The following is a 19,449-nucleotide window of genomic DNA, read 5'->3' as shown; positions in this document are numbered from 1 at the left end:
ATGTGGAGTTACCAGCAGGGGGCAAAACAGACTCTAAGCTTAATCATGTACTGTATAAAAAGGCAATGTGATGATGTCACTTTTGGCTTCACTATGTCATATTTTACGGACAAAACACGGTTTCTTTTGGGAGATTTTTTAACTGTTTGGACAAAACAAAAAAATGCTGTTACTGTAGGCTCTGGATCTTGTCACTTTTAGGATTTGGCTCAGGAAGGCAATGTTGGTTGATCCACCACTTTGGTCTATCTCAACTATCTCAACAACTTTTGGCTCTCGATGTTATCTTTTCATAGACTAAATTATGAATTCATTAAATGAAAAATAAGTGAATAACTAAAATCAACCTTAATTGTTGTCTTATCAATTATCAAGCACACACGTATCAATACATAAGCAGTGATGCTGCAAAAGCAGCATCTCTGCAGCAACTCCCTCCGCGAGACTCATTGTGCGACTGGTGTTGAGTGGGCGAGTTGGTGAAACATCATTAAGAGACTATGCTGCTCTGTAAATGTGAGAGAGAGAGAGAGAGATGGCACTGCAGTTCCTGTTGCCATAGTTACAGGCTGCGAAATTTTTATGTTGACATTCGATCTGCCAGTTTCTCTAAATACCCGGCACGTGTGAAGATGACCCATCTTCCACCTGAATCACCTGGATGATACCAATAAATCACACACACACACACACACACACACACACACACACACACACACACACACACACACACACACACACACACACACACACACACACACACATTATTGCAGCTAAGCTGTGGCGATCAGGAAACACCATAAGGGAACACCATGAGCAATCCACAAGAAAAGATCTCAGATCAACAGATTTTGAATGACAAAATAAATTGCCAACAATTCATGTTTAGGATCTCTTTATTTCTTATTAAAACACAGCAGTACAAGTGGGTTTCAGCCGCAGCCTTCATCAGCTCGTCTGCAACACACTGGAACAAGTTTCATATCTTTGCAGCAATTAATCATTATGTCTTGCCATACAGTATTGTATTTTTTTTTTTATACATAATACATTATGAACTGGTCTTTTCAGGTAAGTGCTCAGTGTCACAGATTCAAAGTGCAAAGTTTGCCCTAATTATCAATAACCTGTCTGCAAACCGTTTCAGAGCATTCAACCACAACTAGAGGCAGAGCTGTGCACACCGAAGAGTAATTCCATAACTAAAAAGACATTTTGGTTATTTATAAAAGATAATGTAATGGTTGTTATGGCATCATAGAGAAAAAAATGAACAGACTATGTATAAGTTGCGCCTAAATTAAGCCCAACACATTCACGCTTTTCTGACACAAAAAGAAAAACAGTGCATCAATTACAAACAATGACGCAGACTTCAGGCATGTAGGCTGTAAATAATTAACACTGCTGCACTTCAGGATATAACTCACCTTTGTTTAGGAATAAAATGCACAACGCAACTACAAAAACCAGTTGGCTGTAGCCCTTATTGGGGTAAAGTCAAGTAAAAATAAATAATTGTTCAGATTTAATTACTTTCAAAATAATAGAAGTCAATCTAATTTAGACTCAGCAATGTGAGTAAATCAGTATTTGTGACAGTGGAGTTGTGTAGTGTGGTCGTCTCTGCCTGCAGCATTGGCTTCCCCTGCTGTGTGACAGTCTCACAAAAAGGCCTTCAGATGGCGATTTGGGAGAAATTCAATCATTTACACATTGTACTACAGCACTACTGCTTCTTCTTAATGAGCGGTGAAGCACAACGCCTCATTCGCTCTGGGCTTTCTGCAAATCAGCTGCTTTAGAGGAGTCTAAATCCTGATACTGACCTAGCTGGTTGGTTGGATTCGAGCGGTTTTGGATTCATTACAACATCTCAGGGCTATTCTGAAAACTGCAATGTTTAAGTCAGAAGAGGCGTAATCCCATCCGTGTCTAAAAGGAAACGTTTTGGTAAAAATTTGGCAAACTGTAGCTCGGAACCGTGAAGAAAACTATGTTTTCTTCACGTTTTTCATATTCTTCCTACTCCTTTTTGAACATGGGAATTTCATATTTGAATTATTTATAAAAATTTTGGTAGATTGTGCTGAGAAGTACATGTCCTTATTTATCTGTCATTTTAATTTTATATATGTATATATATTTTTTATTTTGGTTTTGTTACATGTTCGAATAAAGTACTCCTAAAAGAAAAAAAAAAGAAAAAAAAGAAGAAAAAAAAAGTAAGAGAACAGCCTCATCGGTGTGTGTGTGTGGTTTCGGTAGGGCTGCACGATTATGGCCAAAATGATAATCACGATTATTTTTAATCAATATTGGCATCACGATCATTTACCACGATTATTCAATGATTTTTATTGCACTTTTACATTCAAATAAACAGAGCACTGCTTTCACTTGTTGTGCTACATTCCTGCTAATGTACAAATCTTTGCATCAAAATAAGTAGGGCTGGACTATTCGGATATTCGTTGGTTGGGTAGATTTTTTTTTTTTTTTTTGTTTGTTTTTTTCCTTCAATGCTGTGGAATAACAGAATCCCTAAAAATTAATGCATTTGATTAAAATCAAAAGACATGTCGCAGCACAGTGTTTTCATTTCAGCTCAGTGTGAGTCTTTAGTGTCAATTACTGGCGTTTCTCTCCTCACACACACACACAGCAGTGACGACTCGTCAGTCCGCTAACTTGTTGCTCTCACTAACAATATTAGCTGCTCCGGTTCAACAATGTTAAGCTGAAAAAAACGTGCATGCAGACTGAAATTCACGGTGGTGTTCTGTCAGGATTAAGCCGCTAGCTAAACGTCCGCTAGGCCCTGGGCTAATTCATACAGTGTAAACACTAGAAATGTAATCGTGTTAATACTGTATAAATTAACAGAAAACTGAAAACGCTGCAGCACTATGCCGTCCATCTCAGCCGAGAGCGGAGAAATTATCTGGCTGAGTAGTTATAAACCGAGCGGTCTGATGTGTGCAGAGGTCAACATCGCAGTCTATCATGTGCATTTAATTGTGGGAAGCCAAAATCGTGATCACGATTAATATTCGATTAATTGTGCAGCGCCTAGTTCTCAGCTGTCCCAGTCTGTGTTGTGTGTCTCGTCGTCTCCTCGGTCATCCTCGTCAGAGTCGGCTGCCACCTTCTTCATCCTCATCATGGCGGCTTTGATGCTGCGCTCCAGCTCGTTGTCTCCGCCGCTCGGGACTTCGTCGTGTGCGCGAACCATCTACAGCACGACGAGAGTTAACACCATTTTTCGGTCAAATCAATATTACCTCCTGCTGTTCAAATTGTCTTTTTTTCACAGAAGATAATTTGATTGATTTTGAAAGCACATGTGTAAATAATAACATTAAGCAGCATGGCTCTGTTCCATTAGGGTGTTGTCCATGCAACAGATGCACCATACAAGGCCCCCGAAATTAAAGCAGCTACTGTAAATGGATTACAGCCATGATTAATGTCATTACGTATACCTGTGTCTGCCGCTGTCTGTCTATAAGGGTCAACTGTTATTCTTGCTAGTGCCTCCATGGCTTGATTTTATAGTTGAAACATCAGTGCTCTCGGGTGGACTGTTTCTAAATTAGTTTGGCATTTTTGTACTGAAATTTCTTGACATATACACAGATACAAAATATCTGCAGATCTTATAGCAGATATCTTGTCATACAGCTCACCTTCTTCAGGGTGACTCCCAGTCGGATGGCAGACATCAGACTGCTCCTCGAGTCCCCAGCAGGAGACGCTGCGCTGGGAACGGGGACCTTTCGAAGTTGTATCTGTCCACGTTGCAATGAGGCCAACACTTGATCCATTGTTCCTACAGTAATACAACAATCAAAAAGGAAAACAGACACTTTTACAAGGATGGCAGAAACTGCACTAGAAATAAAGAATGCATTGTTGGTCACTTAGCTGGTTTTCATTTCACTGCTGATAAAGCATCTATACATTTTCAGACTGCACGGGGCTTTCTCAAAACATTTTTATGAATAGCTTTCTCTTGAAGAACCCCCGTTACACAAAGCTCAGAAAATATTAAGTCTCCCTGGAGCTAAGAGCATCAGCAGGACCACAACTGAGGGAAAATGCCTTCTCTGGCCTCATGGGGGAAGTTATGAATTCAGGACAGAACACCACGCACACGCACGCACACGCACACGCACACGCACACGCACACGCACACGCACACACCCTGGAAGAAGCAAACATGACCCTCTCTTTAGTCTGACATATTCACACATCCAACTGTATTGTCTTTTTCCGATATAGACATTTTGATGTCTATTTCTTACAGACACATATAAAGCAGAATTATACTATATGTATTCCACTCTCACCTATATTTTGTTTGAGCATGTTCTTGGCTGGAAAAGGAGGGTCCTCTTTTTCACTGAGAGGCATTGGTTTGTCTTCAGAAGAAGGTGAAGCTCGGACAGGTGGAGGAGCTATGGCAGGGGGCAGTGGTGGGGGGGGAGGTGGTGGTGGTGGTGGGGGTGGGGGAGGAGGTGCAGTAGGACAGGTGGCTGTTGGCGGTGGCGGTGCAGAGAAGATTTGGACAGGGATGTCTTTAGGCTGCCGTTTGTTGGGTGCAGGACGGACAGAGGGGGGTCCTTCTGAGGGGCCGAGGCTGATGATGGACAGCGGCTGGGAGGGAACTGGGACTTCTGAAGGAGACATCCTGGAATGAGGAGTCTTCAGCATGTACTGGCCCTGCCGCCTCTTGAAAAAGATGGTAGAAGAGGGGGAAAATGGTTTTAGAAAAAGGACATGATCATGTTCTGAGACAAAGACACTAGACGAATGTTCATTTGTCAGCCAGGCCGCTCCGAGCTGTGTGTGTGTGTGTGTGTGTGTGTGTGTGTCTGATCGCGTCTCGCTCTAGACCCAGCTGAGAGGTCAAGACAGCCAAAATCACCATAAACCTGGGTGTTTCATTTTGAAATTGGTTTTATTTTGTAAACTATCCGGCTACGCTGTGGCCTTCCTCCCCAGCTTGACACATTCGCTTGCGGCTCGCAAAACAAGTAGGAGGAGACGCCGAAACGGCCGCTCCGCTCCTGATCGCAGCTGGTATGAACCGATTCAATAACATGGGAGCCAAAATGAAAATGGCTCCGCCTCACAGCGCTCCCCCGTGACTTGAGTTTAAACTGAAGAGACTGTGCACAAAATACACACAGACAAAAATACCACCACAAAATAAATACTGTCATTTTGAAATTGAAATTGAAATGCTGACACAATAATGATGCAGGATGAAAAGTCAGGGGATCACCAATATCATTAAAACAACATGCAACAAATGCCGTTACCCAGCTGGAATCAAACCAACAACATTGCGGTTATGGGGCATGCGCTGTGACCGCTCGCATACCAAATCACTCAGGGGTTGAGTAGTTAATAACTGAATTTAAATTCTTAGGTGAACTATTAAATTAGGGGGAAAGGAAGCAGGAGCCTCTGCTCCCCTGGCTTTATTAAGAGAAGGGAAGCTGCAAGTGGAGGCAGAGTAGAGACAATAGCTCCTTCTACACTTCTACACATGCACTGCAGCTCTTTTTACCTGGAGGAGCTGTATGTGAGAACGCAAATGTCCAAATCAGTTGGATTGCACATTAAAACAGACTTTATCCTAGTACAAAGTCCATGTAATGTCGATTGAGCCAATGTGTGAACTGTCCCGAGAATTCGCTTCTATCATGCGGCTGGCGCGAAACCGGAAGAATTCAAACATCCAGAAATGTCTAACTGGAGAGACAAAGAGATGAGGGAGGGGCCAATGTGAAATCATCAGACAATTTCAAAGAACGGCTAGAGACTCAGTTGTTTATGACCAAATTACGACTCTGCTACGTAACCGCGGTTTAATCTGTCATGTCCTGTCTGCTGCACGCTCTACCCAGGGGCCACCCCTCGCCTAAACCAAACAAGCATTTCCAGTTTCCAGTATTTCCAGTAGGTGAGAATGTGTCTGACATAGACAAATCTCCTGTTGTGTGCTACATGAATGATGCGTGAAAGACTCTGCTCAATGTTCGGACCGGATTCTCTGGACCACAAGAGAAAACGGCTAATGAGAGAGCCTGACCTCTCTGAAGGATCGTAATCTGCTCAGAGTCTTCTCTCGTTCCAGGTCCACCCACTGTTTCCTCTGCTGCTCCTCCTCTTTCCTCTTCTCTCGTTTCTGCAGACAACAGAGGGAGACAGCCAGAGGTATTAGAGAGAAAGAATTGGATCCGATTTCATTTGTGGTTTCTGCCAGCGCTGGGAGCATCTCCGTGGGTTGTCTCGTTGCCGTGGTGACATACCAGGTGGACGTGATGATGCTGGTTGAACAGTATGGAGCTCTGCTTGGCGGGCAGCCTCTTCTGCTCGTTGGCCTCTATGCACCGATCCTAAAAACACACCGACATTCATACATTAATACTACAAAAATACACATTTGCAGCTTGACATTTTCACACCATAGTACTTGGGCAATTATGTCCTTTAAAGTTCAGAAAATGCCAGTGAAACTGATAGAGGGGCAGATAAACGCCTCAGCATTTATTTATTTTTCACACAATGTTCCTCTTCTGTACTGTATTGTTAAATATTCATGCCTGTAGATTACTGTAGGTGAATCGTGGGGTTCAGGGGATCTTTCCACTTTGTTCTTAGCAATAACATGTTTTTCAATCAGACACATGAGCATGCAGCCAGCAACAGGACAAAATGCTAAACTGCACCAACTGTGCTTCAATTACTCCGTCAGCTAAAAATAAAAAAATTTGGGACGTGAAGGGGAGAGAGTGAGTAAAATGGCACAATTTCAACAACAACATTTCCAATTACTATTCACCAATCAATACCCTTGAAAAGGACCAAAATGTCACTAAAAATCAGTTTTTTAAGGGGACAGAGAATGTCATCTGGAAATGAATGCACGTCAACGGTACTCGCCCCCCACACCTTTTTGTTGCGGAGATAAGCTCGTCGGGCACAGATGTTGCCTCTCTTGGTCTCCAAGGTCTGTAGGCGTCTTTTGAGCAGACTGACAGCCGGAGAGTCCGTTGGTTGAATACCTGTGTGGACCATGCTCTGCAGCTCCTCTGGATCCTCACACACATCATAGTACACCACCTCCTCCTTCAGTTCTACAACACAAACGCAGTCCAATCACTCAAAACGCCCCGTTACTGGTTCAAAATGTTGCTCTTTCAACTCACAAAAATGTCATTCTTACATCATCACTTGAGCTTTCCATTCCGTATAATAAACAGAGACGACAATGATGCTTGAGATATTACTTGTATATATTATAAATAACTTGTCTTGACGACATGTGCACAAAAAAACGTATACCTCTGTACACTCATGTGCCAGACAAACAAGCCACGAGGTGCAATTTCAACTGTTCAGGTTACGCTGTACATGCACTAAAGAAATCAGATTTATTTTCTGTTTTGGTGGTAAACTTACTTCTGAAACAACAACAGGAAACCTAGCTTCCTTTATCAGGTTGAGGGGTTAAGAGAAGCCTGATTCATGCAGGTAAATTTATGCATGGTAAAACAAAACAACAACAACAACAACAAAAAAAAAAAACGGGCCACTTAGTTTGGGTTTTAAAGCATTTCAGAGTAAACTGAATTTTGTCCCTTAATACATAGCAATATGCTATGTATTAAGGGACAAAATTCATTACTGACCAGCTGCATCTAAATTGGGACTTTTGGAGCAATCTGACTAGTACAGCTCTTTTTTGTGTGTATATTAACTTTGTTTACATACATACAAGAAACCAGGGGTCCGTTTCAGGAAGGAGGTTTAATAAACTCTAAGTGTAACCCTGATGTCTGAGTTGATTTACCCTGAGACGGGAAACTCTGAGTTTTCGGTTCCAGAACAGCTGATATGAGTTGGTTCAATCAACTCAGAGTATGTTCACGCACGTGCACCACCACATTAAAAAGGCAGTATGAATGGAGCCATGATACTGCGATTCACCATGGTAACAACCACAAACAAACTGATTGGCAGAAATACTCATGCGCACAAACGACGAGTTTGAACATGCATTTCGTTAAAAAAGCAAGACAGCGGCTGCTGCTCCAACAGAGAGAATTGGTGTGGGACAAAATTGCTGCTTGAGTCAATGCGTAAGCATTAACAGTGTATTAATTTCATATGTAATCACAGTTAACTTATAATATTACTGGTTAAAACTGGAATTGTATTACACCTATAATTCCATTTGGGTGCAACACTGCGGGCGAAAAAATAAGCTACTACTAATCCCATTCTGAGGCTGCAGCCCCATGATCATTAACAGAACTATAATGTATGATCATTTATTTCTTTTTAATGGCTCTCACTGGTTTGTGTCCAGGGAACACTACAAAAAAACATTTAAAAAACGTTTCAGAGCGAGTCTACTAGTCTGACGGCTCTGCATACAGTGGCTTTACTATTACAGTATGATCCGTATACACACCAATAAAGAAAACTGCCGTTTGCAAAAAACGTAATGCGACACAAAGAATCTGCTGGGATGTTAAAACATGTCCACGATGGTGCATGTTAGTGATATGAGGACGGATAAGGTATCTACATATCTAATGGACTATGAAAAAATGTGGAAATGAAAATACATTTAGTCGGGACTCAATATCATCTCCCGTGACATGTTTGAGAAAAACATGACGTTTGAGAAAAAAACGTTTCATAATCTGCCTAACAATAAGTTTTTTTTATTCATGCAGATAACCAACTGCATTAAAATGCGCCTGATACAGACTGAATGAATGAGGAAATGAGAGAGAAGAAAACCTGCTCCCGACCAGGTTAGGTTCACAGGCTCAGTTACCATAGTAACTGACTCTGAGGTTAAGTTACTTCCCTTTCTGAAACGGAAAACCCAGAGTTTCCCTCATCTCAGGGTTAACAAACTCAGAGTTTTCACTAAACCTGCTTTCTGAAAAGGACCCCTGATCTGTATATGATCCTGCGTCAGTTATGAGTGAGAAAGGAAGTAGAATTCTAATAATTCATATATTCCAAAAAGGGCATTGGGAAAGTCCTTTCCCACTGATAAGTATTTTATTTACAGTATACACTTCTAACGGTGTGGAAAGGCTCCATAAACTCAGCAGTCTCCTTTCTCTGTCTCTCCCCCCACACTTTCTTTACTGAGCAGCAACTAGTAGAGGACACCATCCTGCTTTTTAGTTGGGAAAACAGACACAGACAGGCAGACACACAGCCTGTACATACACACAACTTGGAAGCAAACATCACACGTCCCAGAAGGAGCAATTAGGAAAATATTTACATGTACAAAAATATTCCCCCAAAGTAAACTCTGTAAACAACACTGAGTGACCAGAAAAAAATAAACCCCTGTACATCATAGTGTGATCCAATACATCAGTCCTGTAATGAATATGTGAAACATTGTGTATTACTGACACTGTGTCAGAAGGGTGTTGATTCAACTCTAGTGTAGTGTAGCATTATAGTGTAAGGTGTGTGGACAAAATATAAGGGACACCTTACAATGTAATGCAGTTTAATGAAACAATACCACAAACGTATAGCCGAAGAAATGTGACGTTTTAGTTAAACACGCGCAACCATTTTAAAAGGGCCAGTTCACCAAATTAAAACTGAAAAAAGAAAACCCATTTCCATCTCACAGATTTTCAAACTGTGAAAACATGAGGTTTTACTGCCTGATTGACCCAATTTGTGTCACATTTGTATTCCTTCTCAGAGTCATAACTTTGTCAAATCTGAACAAACAGACACACGTTTTAAACTAGGATTATTTCCGATGTCCATTGTGAATAAACATCAATAAATCCATCTAGAAATCATAGAAAAAAAAAAGATGCTCCTTACAACTGCAGAACTTGCCTGAGAATAATCTTGTTTTAAAGTATTCTTCAGTATCGAAGTACTCCAGTCATGGTTGTCTGTACATTCATGAGTACATTAAAGGCCTTAAACACAGGTGTTTTCAATTATTCTGGCTGATTAATGCTACGTTTACACGTGGCCAGCTATTTTCATAAACGGACATTTCAACCTCTCCGTTTTCAAAAATAACATCATGCACAACACGTACCCGTGTATATATGCCGTCAATGCAGCCAAGAGCTCGCCAAACCTGTAGGTGGCAGTGTAACGAGAAGCTCAAGCTCACGTTCGCCAATCAGAATCCCGAAAATATCAAAAACAGTAACAAATCACTTCCTCTCTTTGTTCCTCACTTCCTCGGCTGCCTAAACCTCCATTTGTCTCAGTTTACATGCAAATGAGGTTTTCCAAAATCTCCACTCTGGCTGGAGGTTTTAGAAAGACTTGTTTTTAGAGGCAAATTCTGCATTTGCGTGTAAACGAAGGGCACAAACGTGTAAACAGGGCCTAGACCTCTTCCCAGGATTCTGTGGGTGTGTAGAAACTGATTGATTGACATCTTCCTGAGCCTCCAGTTAGCTCTGTTGCAACAGTTAGGGCAGGACACATGACATCTTTATCATTCTTATTGGTAGATGAAATTTGTGACCTAATAAATTCACAACTATGCTGCGGCCCACCTTTAACCTGGACAGAGGTCTACTCAGCTAGAATAACTGAAAACACCTGTGTGGGTGTTCGGGGCCTTTAAAATAAAACAGGAACTGATGTGGCTTAAGAGACCTGACCCTTTAGGTAAGCTACTATTTATTATGCTTTCTTAAAAAGGATGTGTTATTAAATACGGAGTGTTACATACAGCTCAACAAAAAAATTATGACTGAGTGCTTTAAAGTGGACTATACAAGGACATCACTGTCTTTTACAGTGATTCGATCTTTCTCAAAAGGAAGTAGCCTTCACATCTACTGTTCACCACAATGATACTTGTCTTGTGTAGTCTACCTTTAATCTGCCGTCGCAGTGTGTCTATCTGAGCCACCAGCAGCCGCTCCTCATTCTTCAGGATCTCAAACTTGGTGTTGTACAGTTCTAGTTGAGTTTCATAGAATTCCAGCTCCAGCTCGTCCACTGTGTCCTGCTGCTGAACGTACTTAGACGCAGACCTGGAATCAGTTTTGTGGCTCTTGACTCTGTCAGACAGGCCGCCCAACTGCATCACAACAACAGAAACATGGCAAAGGATCACACTTGTGGCTTTGCATATTACAGCCTTATAAGGACATACTGTGCATACTTATTGCTGACCATCTTCTAAAGTAGCGGTTCTCAAGCTTTTTTCAATAATGTACCCCCTATGAACAGTTTTTTTAAGCCATGTTACCCCTAACCAGCGCAAATAAGTCTATATAAAGAGGAACAATACAGCAATGTCAGCGATATATTTACTAAACAATTGCCTTGTACCTTTAATTTATTTAAAACATTTAAATGCTGATGGAAAAGGGCCACAAAAACTTGGGAAAAGAAAAAAGGTAGAAAGAAGGAAGTAAGACAAGAATAGGTTGAAAAATAAAAAAAAAAAAAAAAAAAAACAATAGAAAGAAGGACGGCAACACTAGGGCGACAAAAGTGACAAATAAATTCCAAAAAGCGACAAACTTTGAAAAAAGCAGAAAAAAAGACAAAAACTTTGAAGAATAAAAGACAGTAGAACAAAGTAAGGAAGAAAGGCACGAATACGTTAAAAAGAAATGACAACACCTTCAAAAGAAACAACAAAAACTTGAAAAAAAAAAAAAAAGAGACCGTAGAAGTAACTACAGCCTTGTAAGTGAGATTTTTTTTGCAAAGGTACCCCATGCAGTCCTCCAAAGTACCCCTAGGGGTACATGTACCCCCATTTGAGAAACACTGTTCTAAAGCATACCATATGTTTTGATACAGTGAGGAAAATAAGTATTTGAACACCCTGCTATTTTGCAAGTTCTCCCACTTGGAAATCATGGAGGGGTCTGAAATTGTCATCGTAGGTGCATGTCCACTGTGAGAGACATAATCTAAAAAAAAAAAATCCAGAAATCACAATATATGATTTTTTAACTATTTATTTGTATGATACAGCTGCAAATAAGTATTTGAACACCTGAGAAAATCAATGTTAATATTTGGTACAGTAGCCTTTGTTTGCAAGTACAGAGGTCAAACGTTTCCTGTAGTTTTTCACCAGGTTTGCACACACTGCAGGAGGGATTTTGGCCCACTCCTCCACACAGATCTTCTCTAGATCAGTCAGGTTTCTGAGTTTGAGCTCCATCCAAAGATTCTCTATTGGGTTTAGGTCTGGAGACTGGCTAGGCCACGCCAGAACCTTGATATGCTTCTTACAAAGCCACTCCTTCAATGCTCTAACTGAGGGAAGGAGGTTGTTCCCCAAAATCTCGCAATACATGGCCCCGGTCATCCTCTCCTTAATACAGTGCAGTCGCCCTGTCCCATGTGCAGAAAAACACCCCAATTTTGTCTCTAGTGTCTTTGGACAGCTCTTTGGTCTTGGCCATGTTAGTAGTTGGATTCTTACTGATTGTATGGGGTGGACAGGTGTCTTTATGTGGCTAACGACCTCAAACAGGTGCATCTAATTTAGGATAATAAATGGAGTGGAGGTAGACATTTTAAAGGCAGACTAACAGGTGTTTGAGGGTCAGAATTCTAGCTCATAGACAGGTGTTCAAATACTTATTTGCAGCTGTATCATACAAATAAATAGTTAAAAAAAATCATATATTGTGATTTCTGGATTTTTTTTTTTTAGATTATGTCTCTCACAGTGGACATGCACCTACGATGACAATTTCAGACCCCTCCTTCCAAGTGGGAGAACTTGCAAAATAGCAGGGTGTTAAAATACTTATTTTCCTGACTGTATATTCAGCTGCTGTTTTCCATTCATTTCAGTATAGAATTAACTTTAACTTGCAGAGACTTGACACTTGGTACAGTAATCTCTCACAAAGGGATGGTGAGGCAAGGTGTTTCCAAGTCAGATAGGACATATAATCTTTCAAGCACACTCTGGTAGCAAGCAGTGATTATTTATTTAAAAATGTGTTGTCTTCAAAGACACCTTGAATGAACTTCATTTAAAGTCAGCTGTCAAACTGAAACCTATTTAGTTAAAGACTAGCATCCACATGATCCTATTCATGACATCCATGTCTCTCAGTTTGCTTTCTGGGTTTGATTTTTTGACACAAGGAGGTTTAAAAATAGTTTCTGCTTGAGAATCTGTGCTGGTTCTAAAGCCAAAGTTTTAATCTCTGCAAGTTGATTTTCTTTTTTTCCACACTGTGATGAAATCATCTGAAACCAACAGCTACCTGCAAGCTAAGACAGTAATGTTAAGTATGTAGTCAATGAGCTGACACATTCAAAGTGTATGCATGTTCCTAAATACTTTGAATTATGTTAACTATCAATACTATCTGGATATGACACTAGTGCTGTGTATAGACACACATGCAGGTAGGCACGGCATCACTCTGTGACATCTGCAGGCACACCGGTGCACTCAAAAGAGCCACAGAGATATGTTGCCACCAGCACAAGATTTTGCGTAGGTGTAGCTTACTGATCTTATTTTCAATGCTCACACACAGCTGTCTCTGTATTGGCTCATGTTGACTTCAAAGGGGTACTGCCAGCATCCTGATTTTTAAAGAGCTTAATCGGATGAATGATGTAGCCACATGAAGGTGAAGGTGATGAAGTTGTTTTCTCTTCTTTTCCAAATGCACAGCACGACTCTACAGCAGCAAGTCATTTGCTGCGGTTTACCCAAAATACTGTGATCTTGACATTAGAAGTACACACACACACACACACGCCCCCTCCCCCCTTCCCCCCCCGTACTCACAGATATGAATATACAGTAGCAGGCATTTTTTGAGTTTGTATATAGACACAGACACACTCACTTATTAATCCATGCAGGTTTTAGGGGTGTATCGTGGGGATTCTCTGTTTTTACAGAGGTTTTATAAATAGATCAAAGGACTATAGCAGCCAGAGATTCACATCAGACTGGAATACCAAGTGAAAGATCCACTGTGTCACCTCGCTAGACTTACAACCACTACAAAAGCAGTGTTGGCCTTGGCACTGGAGATAAAGATCTGAATGATAACTAAAGCCTTTTAACTGTAGCAGAGTGGCTAATTCTGGCTTTTTTTAACCATGTTTGTTCATGCGTTTTATGAAATTTCACTGTCCCCTTCTAAATAAACCAATAAATCAAATCAATGTGCCGACTAATTACAGAGCCATTAGAAAAGTTGTGGTTTATGATCATTTAAAAAGAAACGTGAGACACGCACCCTTTCTCTGATGCCGTCTTTCTTGCGGTTGAGGCACATCTCCGTAGCTCTCATATGCTGCAGGGTTTCTTTGGCCAGAAGGAAGCGTAGTTTCTCCAGTCTTGGAGCTGCAGACGCCCAGGCAGCGGCTCCAAAACGACACTTATCTTCCTCCATCTGCTTTAACATACCTGAACATGCACAAGAGGGTCCGTTATGTCATGCATCATGCAAAGCGCACATATATATTAACATGGGTACAAAACACAGTAACAGGTAACAAAGGAAAAACACCATGGATACCTTTACAAAGGTGGATGTAATCACTTTGGGGTGTTCAAATAATTTCAGAGTTATTGTGTTACGCAAGTGTTGTAATTTACTATATTCCCTAACCTCCCTCTTGCATTTCTAATGCATACATTTTTAAAGATTATTTTGGCCATTTTAGGCCTTTATTTGTATAGGACAGCTGAAGACATGAAAGGGGAGAGAGAGGGGGGACCTCTATATATGGGCACCTGCTCTACCAGGTGAGCTACCCAGGCGGCCCTAAGGCCGGCTACACCCTGTCTGCGTCACAAACAGGCGTAACTTAAAGTAAATGGAATGTTTACAGACACATAAACTTAGCTACAATTGCCAGCCATATAGATAGCGGAACGAGTGGATCCGTATAAAATGTTTGCTTCTGGATGCTGTCTTTCGCTTGGGGAAATTGTTAGGTTTCTGTAAATGATAGTGTGTCTAGACCTACTCTATCTGTAAAGTGTCCTGAGATAACTCCTGTTATGATTTGACACTATAAATAAAATTGAATTAAATTACTGTCCTTCATTTCCTGTGTGCGGAGGAATGACCCACAAAAGTCGTTAATTAATTCATCTGTACACAAATAAGAGAAATAAACACAGAAACTTATACCAGCCAGAGCCTTTGAAGTCTGTGCAAAGTAGGTGACAGTGATGTCCTGAATTGAGGCGACTGCATCTTCTGCTTTCGTTCTCCAATCCTCCGCCTCCTTCTCAAGAGCTGCGATTCTCTTAGGACCCAAGTCCTCAAACTCCAAAGACTTCTGCAGAGAACCATGGTAGGACAAACAGTGGACAGCTTTACACCCTGTGATTTAATGCAGACTTCTTGCAAACACTTACCCCACATATATATTGAATTCAGCTTTTAGTCTCTAGTTACTTTACTGAGGATATACAATTCAACCTCACACTTTCCTTGAAGGAGACATTAAATAATGTTGAATTGTGTCAATCACTCCACCATCACAGGTGTGTGTCTAGACCATGATGGAGAGTTGGATTAATGAGCCAGGCCAATTAGTCCTGTATGAGGTTCTGCAGTTACAATTTAAATAGCCAAGATGGATGAAAGGGAACTTGATCACTGAATAAAACAAAGTACACACAAATGTTGTATTTTCACCATCTACGAAGGCTGCCAGTTATTGACAGTGATAGTAACAGAGGGAGGGAGACAGTAGCGTAAGTATATAATACAAGAACTAGCAGTGGGATGTTCAAGGACTCCTTTTTAATTTTTGTTTCACATTTAAAATTCTAACGACAATATATTCAATATTTAGTTACCAAACCAAATTGCAACCTCTGTATATGACAATTCAGCACATTCTGAAAAAAGCCCACAGCTGCTAAATACATGTCTGTATTTACCAGGATCTCCATCTTGTAGAGGCAGGCCAGCTCTCTCATGTCCCTGAAAGGCTGGAGCAGATACTGGAAGAAAGTGGTGGCCACAGTGACCAGGTCCTGGTAGGCCTCATCCTCTTCCTCGTAGATGGAAAGCAGCGCAACCATTCGGTCTGCACTGCAATGACTCTGTAGGAGCTGTAAACATGGAAGACATAAACACCATTACCTGGGTTTATTCTGAGCCCACAGCAGAGTCTTTGCTCTGCATTGCTTTTCATATCACACCGATATAACAGTCAATATCGGGGCGCATGGGTAGCTCACCTGGTTGAGAATGCGCCCCATGTACAGAGGCTCAGTCCCCGACGCAGCGGCCACAGGTTCCATTCCGACCTGCGGCACTTTGCTGCATGTCATTCCCCCTCTCTCTCCCCTTTCAAGACTTCAGCTATCCTATCTATCAAATAAAAGGCCCAAAAAACTTATCTGGAAAAAAAAAAAAAAACTAGGAATACAATTTTCATGACCAGGTGGACTGAAAGTTGACCGGTGAAGCCAGAGGTTAGTGGTTCAATACCACTGCATTTCTGAAACCACTCTCACCACTGAAGTCAAACAAATATGTCTCCTCAAATCTGCTATCAACATTTCCTATCAAGGGTTTCAAGTGATGACAACTTAAGACTAGGGTTGGGCATCGAGAACCGATTCCTACGTTTCAAAAATTACGATTCCAGTGGAATTGTTTCTTTAGTGGAATCGTTTGGCGGATTTGGTTTCAAATCTGATCATGGATTCCAAATTTAACATGCGCAAGTTTTGGTTTCGGCAGCGCCAGGCGCTTGTTGCGTTGCAGCCTTGGAGCACAGTAAGCGACGCTCTGGTGTGGCTTTATTTTACGTTGAAAAAGCCCTGTAAAACTACAACCCACTGAATCCAAATAAAACGTTCTTCTTATTTGTGAAATAAGCATGTGAGCCGTTTCAACTCCACCCCTATAGTAGTTATAATAGTTAAAATCCAAACGATGTCCAACCCTACTTAAGACCACAGACCTTGTGTGCACATAGGTCAGCTTGATCAATAACTGAAATGCTGTCAGGTATAGGGGAGAATGAGGTAAGGTGACATAGGTGGGAATGGACACAGTGAAAGCATCATAAGAGATTGGTTCAGAAAAAAAAAAGTGCCCTTTTCTGTATTATTTTATCAAACAGCAATATGATTCCCTGCCCCTCTTTATGTATTTGAAGGGAACAATATATAAGGTTTAGTCATAAGATATAATGCAAATTAAATACACCACAAACTATGGCCTTCAATCTGCTCTTTGACACAGTCTTAACAAAACATCATATGATCTTAATAAAAGGTGGCATTTACTGCATCATTGCTGTATTGGATTGTACAGTCAAAAATCACAGGCTGAAAAACAGACATCAGTGCTGGTGGTGTTGCAAAATCTACAGCTTTGCGCAAACAGCAGAGGTTTGCTGTGTCATAGTAGACATGAAACACCACTGTGTGGTGCTACTCCAGCAGGAAAACATTCAAAAAAGATATTAAAGGAAATACAGAGGTTTCCCAAGCTTTACTAATTCCTCAATCCTTTTTCTTTTATTCAACATGCCTTCTGAAAATATTTGTCTGGCTTGTCTTTATGTATTTTTGAGTGCATCAAAGATAGCTCCTAAGACTTATGTATTATTATGTGTTTTGGCTGTGATGCACACAGGTAAGAAGCGTAGAAGATAACATGGACATCAAAACAGATTTAAAAAAAAATCCATTTATATTCTATACGCAAAACATAAGCATAATCGTTGGTTTCTTGGCACTTAGTGTTCTACAGTACAGTATGTGTTGTAAATACACATACAGTATAAATCTATTGCAGTCCAATACAACGGCGCTGCAATAATCTTACCTTCTTAAAGGTTATCATGTTCAGTTTGTTGTTTACACTGTTGAAGTCTATCGTCATTGATAAAAAAGTTATGTTTATAACATTGTCTCTAATATTTACTCAACCCTCATCATCGGATCGACAAAATCTGATCTTTAAAAAAATCTTTTTTATGTTTATTTGGGCAGGATTTATTGCAGGGTTGTGTTAGGTGTCCTTAACTGGCAACTGAGTGTATAGTGTCCATGGCCCCCCAAGTGATGTGATGTGTCACACATATCACACACACACACCTGCCGTACGTGAGCCTTGGCCCTCGACATCTCCTCCTGCATGGTCTTCCTCTTGAACTCCTGTAGATTTTCAAAGTACTCATCAACATCCCGCTCATCCTGCGTGAACAACGTATCGAGCACAATCTTTCGTCCGCAGATGTCAATAGCTGTGCTGAAGTATTTTTCGAGTTTTCTACACGGCGTGTCTAAATCCCTCTCATCGTCTTCGGGACCTGACCTCCGATTCAGGAAGAGCAAGTCCCAAATGTTGCCGTCTTCGAACTCTGACAAATCCGGGAAGCAGGTTACCAAGACGTCTGCCACACATATAAACTGCTGATGGATGTGTTTCAAATCGCTCACGGAGAAGAGTCCAGCCCAGCTCATCTGAACGTCGCCGAAAGCGACTTCTTCGGCTTTGCGTTTTTGCCGTTGTAACGTCCGGTTGTGGCAGGTGACCGCAAACTTACACTCGATAACATTCCACTGTACGATGAAACCTAGCTTAAACGTCTCAGGTTCTTCAAATATGTTACTTTTAACAGCCACCCAGCCCTCCAGGCTATCTAAACGCTCAAACTCTACGGTATTCATCTTAAAAAAAGATGTTTCACTTTGGCCTCCGAGAAGCTGTTGGCTCTGTTTACAACGTCCGCCATTTGTGTGACGTAAGCCGCCTTCAAGGACCTCAGACATATCGGGAAATATCTTTAAACCGAACGTTAACGCTTTCACAAAGTGATAGCTACATCTACCGTTGTACGGTTGTGATCACATGTAATGATAATTAATGTTGACACAGAGGAGACAATGCAAGCCGTGTAGTTTTGTGCACATTATTTAGCTAAGAAATCAAGTACAACACCGCTTCTATTATTGATATCACGCAATTCGTCCCCAGTAATCTTATTTTTCGTGTACATAGGCTAGGTCAGTGTTGATTGATTTCTAACGTCAGAGCAACAGTTACGGAAAAGTGCCAGCGTCTAATTTTGATCACCGAGCAGACCATGGATGAGAAGAGAAGGTCATAATTAAGATATCATGATCAAAATACTTTGAATCACCTCTTAAGGAGTTTATGAGAAGCCCTGAAGGCACCATAATGTCCCTTGTGCGATAGTTTTCCCCCCACGAAGACCCGCCCTTCAATAGCATTCACACACTACTATTGGCCAGGCGTCAATGCTTATATGTACAGGTCCTATCCCCTGACCAATCCCCTAACCCTAACCTTAACCACTCGAAGTCAAATGCCTAACCCTAACCAATCGAGCTGCTTCGTAGGGCGGGTCTTGGCGTGTCCATATGGGATTCGTAATTTTGCGTCCCTT

At 41.1% G+C, this 19,449-nt stretch overlaps 2 protein-coding genes across 2 annotated transcripts in view; one reads left to right on the top strand and one right to left on the bottom strand.

Moving 5' to 3' along the window:
* Nucleotides 1-878: 878 nt before the first annotated feature.
* On the bottom strand, nucleotides 879-18,793 carry whamm (WASP homolog associated with actin, golgi membranes and microtubules). Its single transcript, XM_028585032.1, has 11 exons — nucleotides 18,134-18,793; nucleotides 15,956-16,129; nucleotides 15,195-15,345; nucleotides 14,292-14,461; nucleotides 10,921-11,128; nucleotides 6,967-7,151; nucleotides 6,324-6,410; nucleotides 6,104-6,199; nucleotides 4,353-4,734; nucleotides 3,690-3,832; nucleotides 879-3,235 (listed from the first exon to the last, which is right to left on the bottom strand). The coding sequence occupies exons 1-11, from the start codon at nucleotides 18,707-18,709 to the stop codon at nucleotides 3,080-3,082; spliced, it is 2,328 nt and encodes a 775-aa protein (XP_028440833.1). The 5' UTR covers nucleotides 18,710-18,793; the 3' UTR covers nucleotides 879-3,079.
* Nucleotides 18,285-19,449, top strand: part of fsd2 (fibronectin type III and SPRY domain containing 2) — an 11,939-nt gene continuing 10,774 nt past the window's right edge. Inside the window, exon 1 of the mRNA XM_028585047.1 lies at nucleotides 18,285-18,569. The gene's annotated coding sequence lies outside the window, so the exon portion shown is untranslated. The remainder of the gene's footprint in view (nucleotides 18,570-19,449) is intronic.

Source organism: Perca flavescens, chromosome 1 (genome assembly GCF_004354835.1).
Source record: "Perca flavescens isolate YP-PL-M2 chromosome 1, PFLA_1.0, whole genome shotgun sequence".
Lineage (NCBI taxonomy): Eukaryota > Metazoa > Chordata > Actinopteri > Perciformes > Percidae > Perca > Perca flavescens.
Note: the sequence above shows the minus strand (reverse complement) of the source record. Positions and strands in the feature narration are given on the sequence as shown.

Coding starts and splice junctions, on each gene's coding strand:
- whamm (XM_028585032.1), bottom strand. CDS start 18,709: ATGAATACCGTAGAGTTTGAGCGTTTAGATAGCCTGGAGGGCTGGGTG. Junction 14,462..15,194: donor GACTTCAAAGGCTCTGGCTG/GTATAAGTTTCT, acceptor GTGCATGTTCAG/GTATGTTAAAGCAGATGGAG. Junction 4,735..6,103: donor GATTACGATCCTTCAGAGAG/GTCAGGCTCTCT, acceptor ATCTTTTTCAAG/AGGCGGCAGGGCCAGTACAT.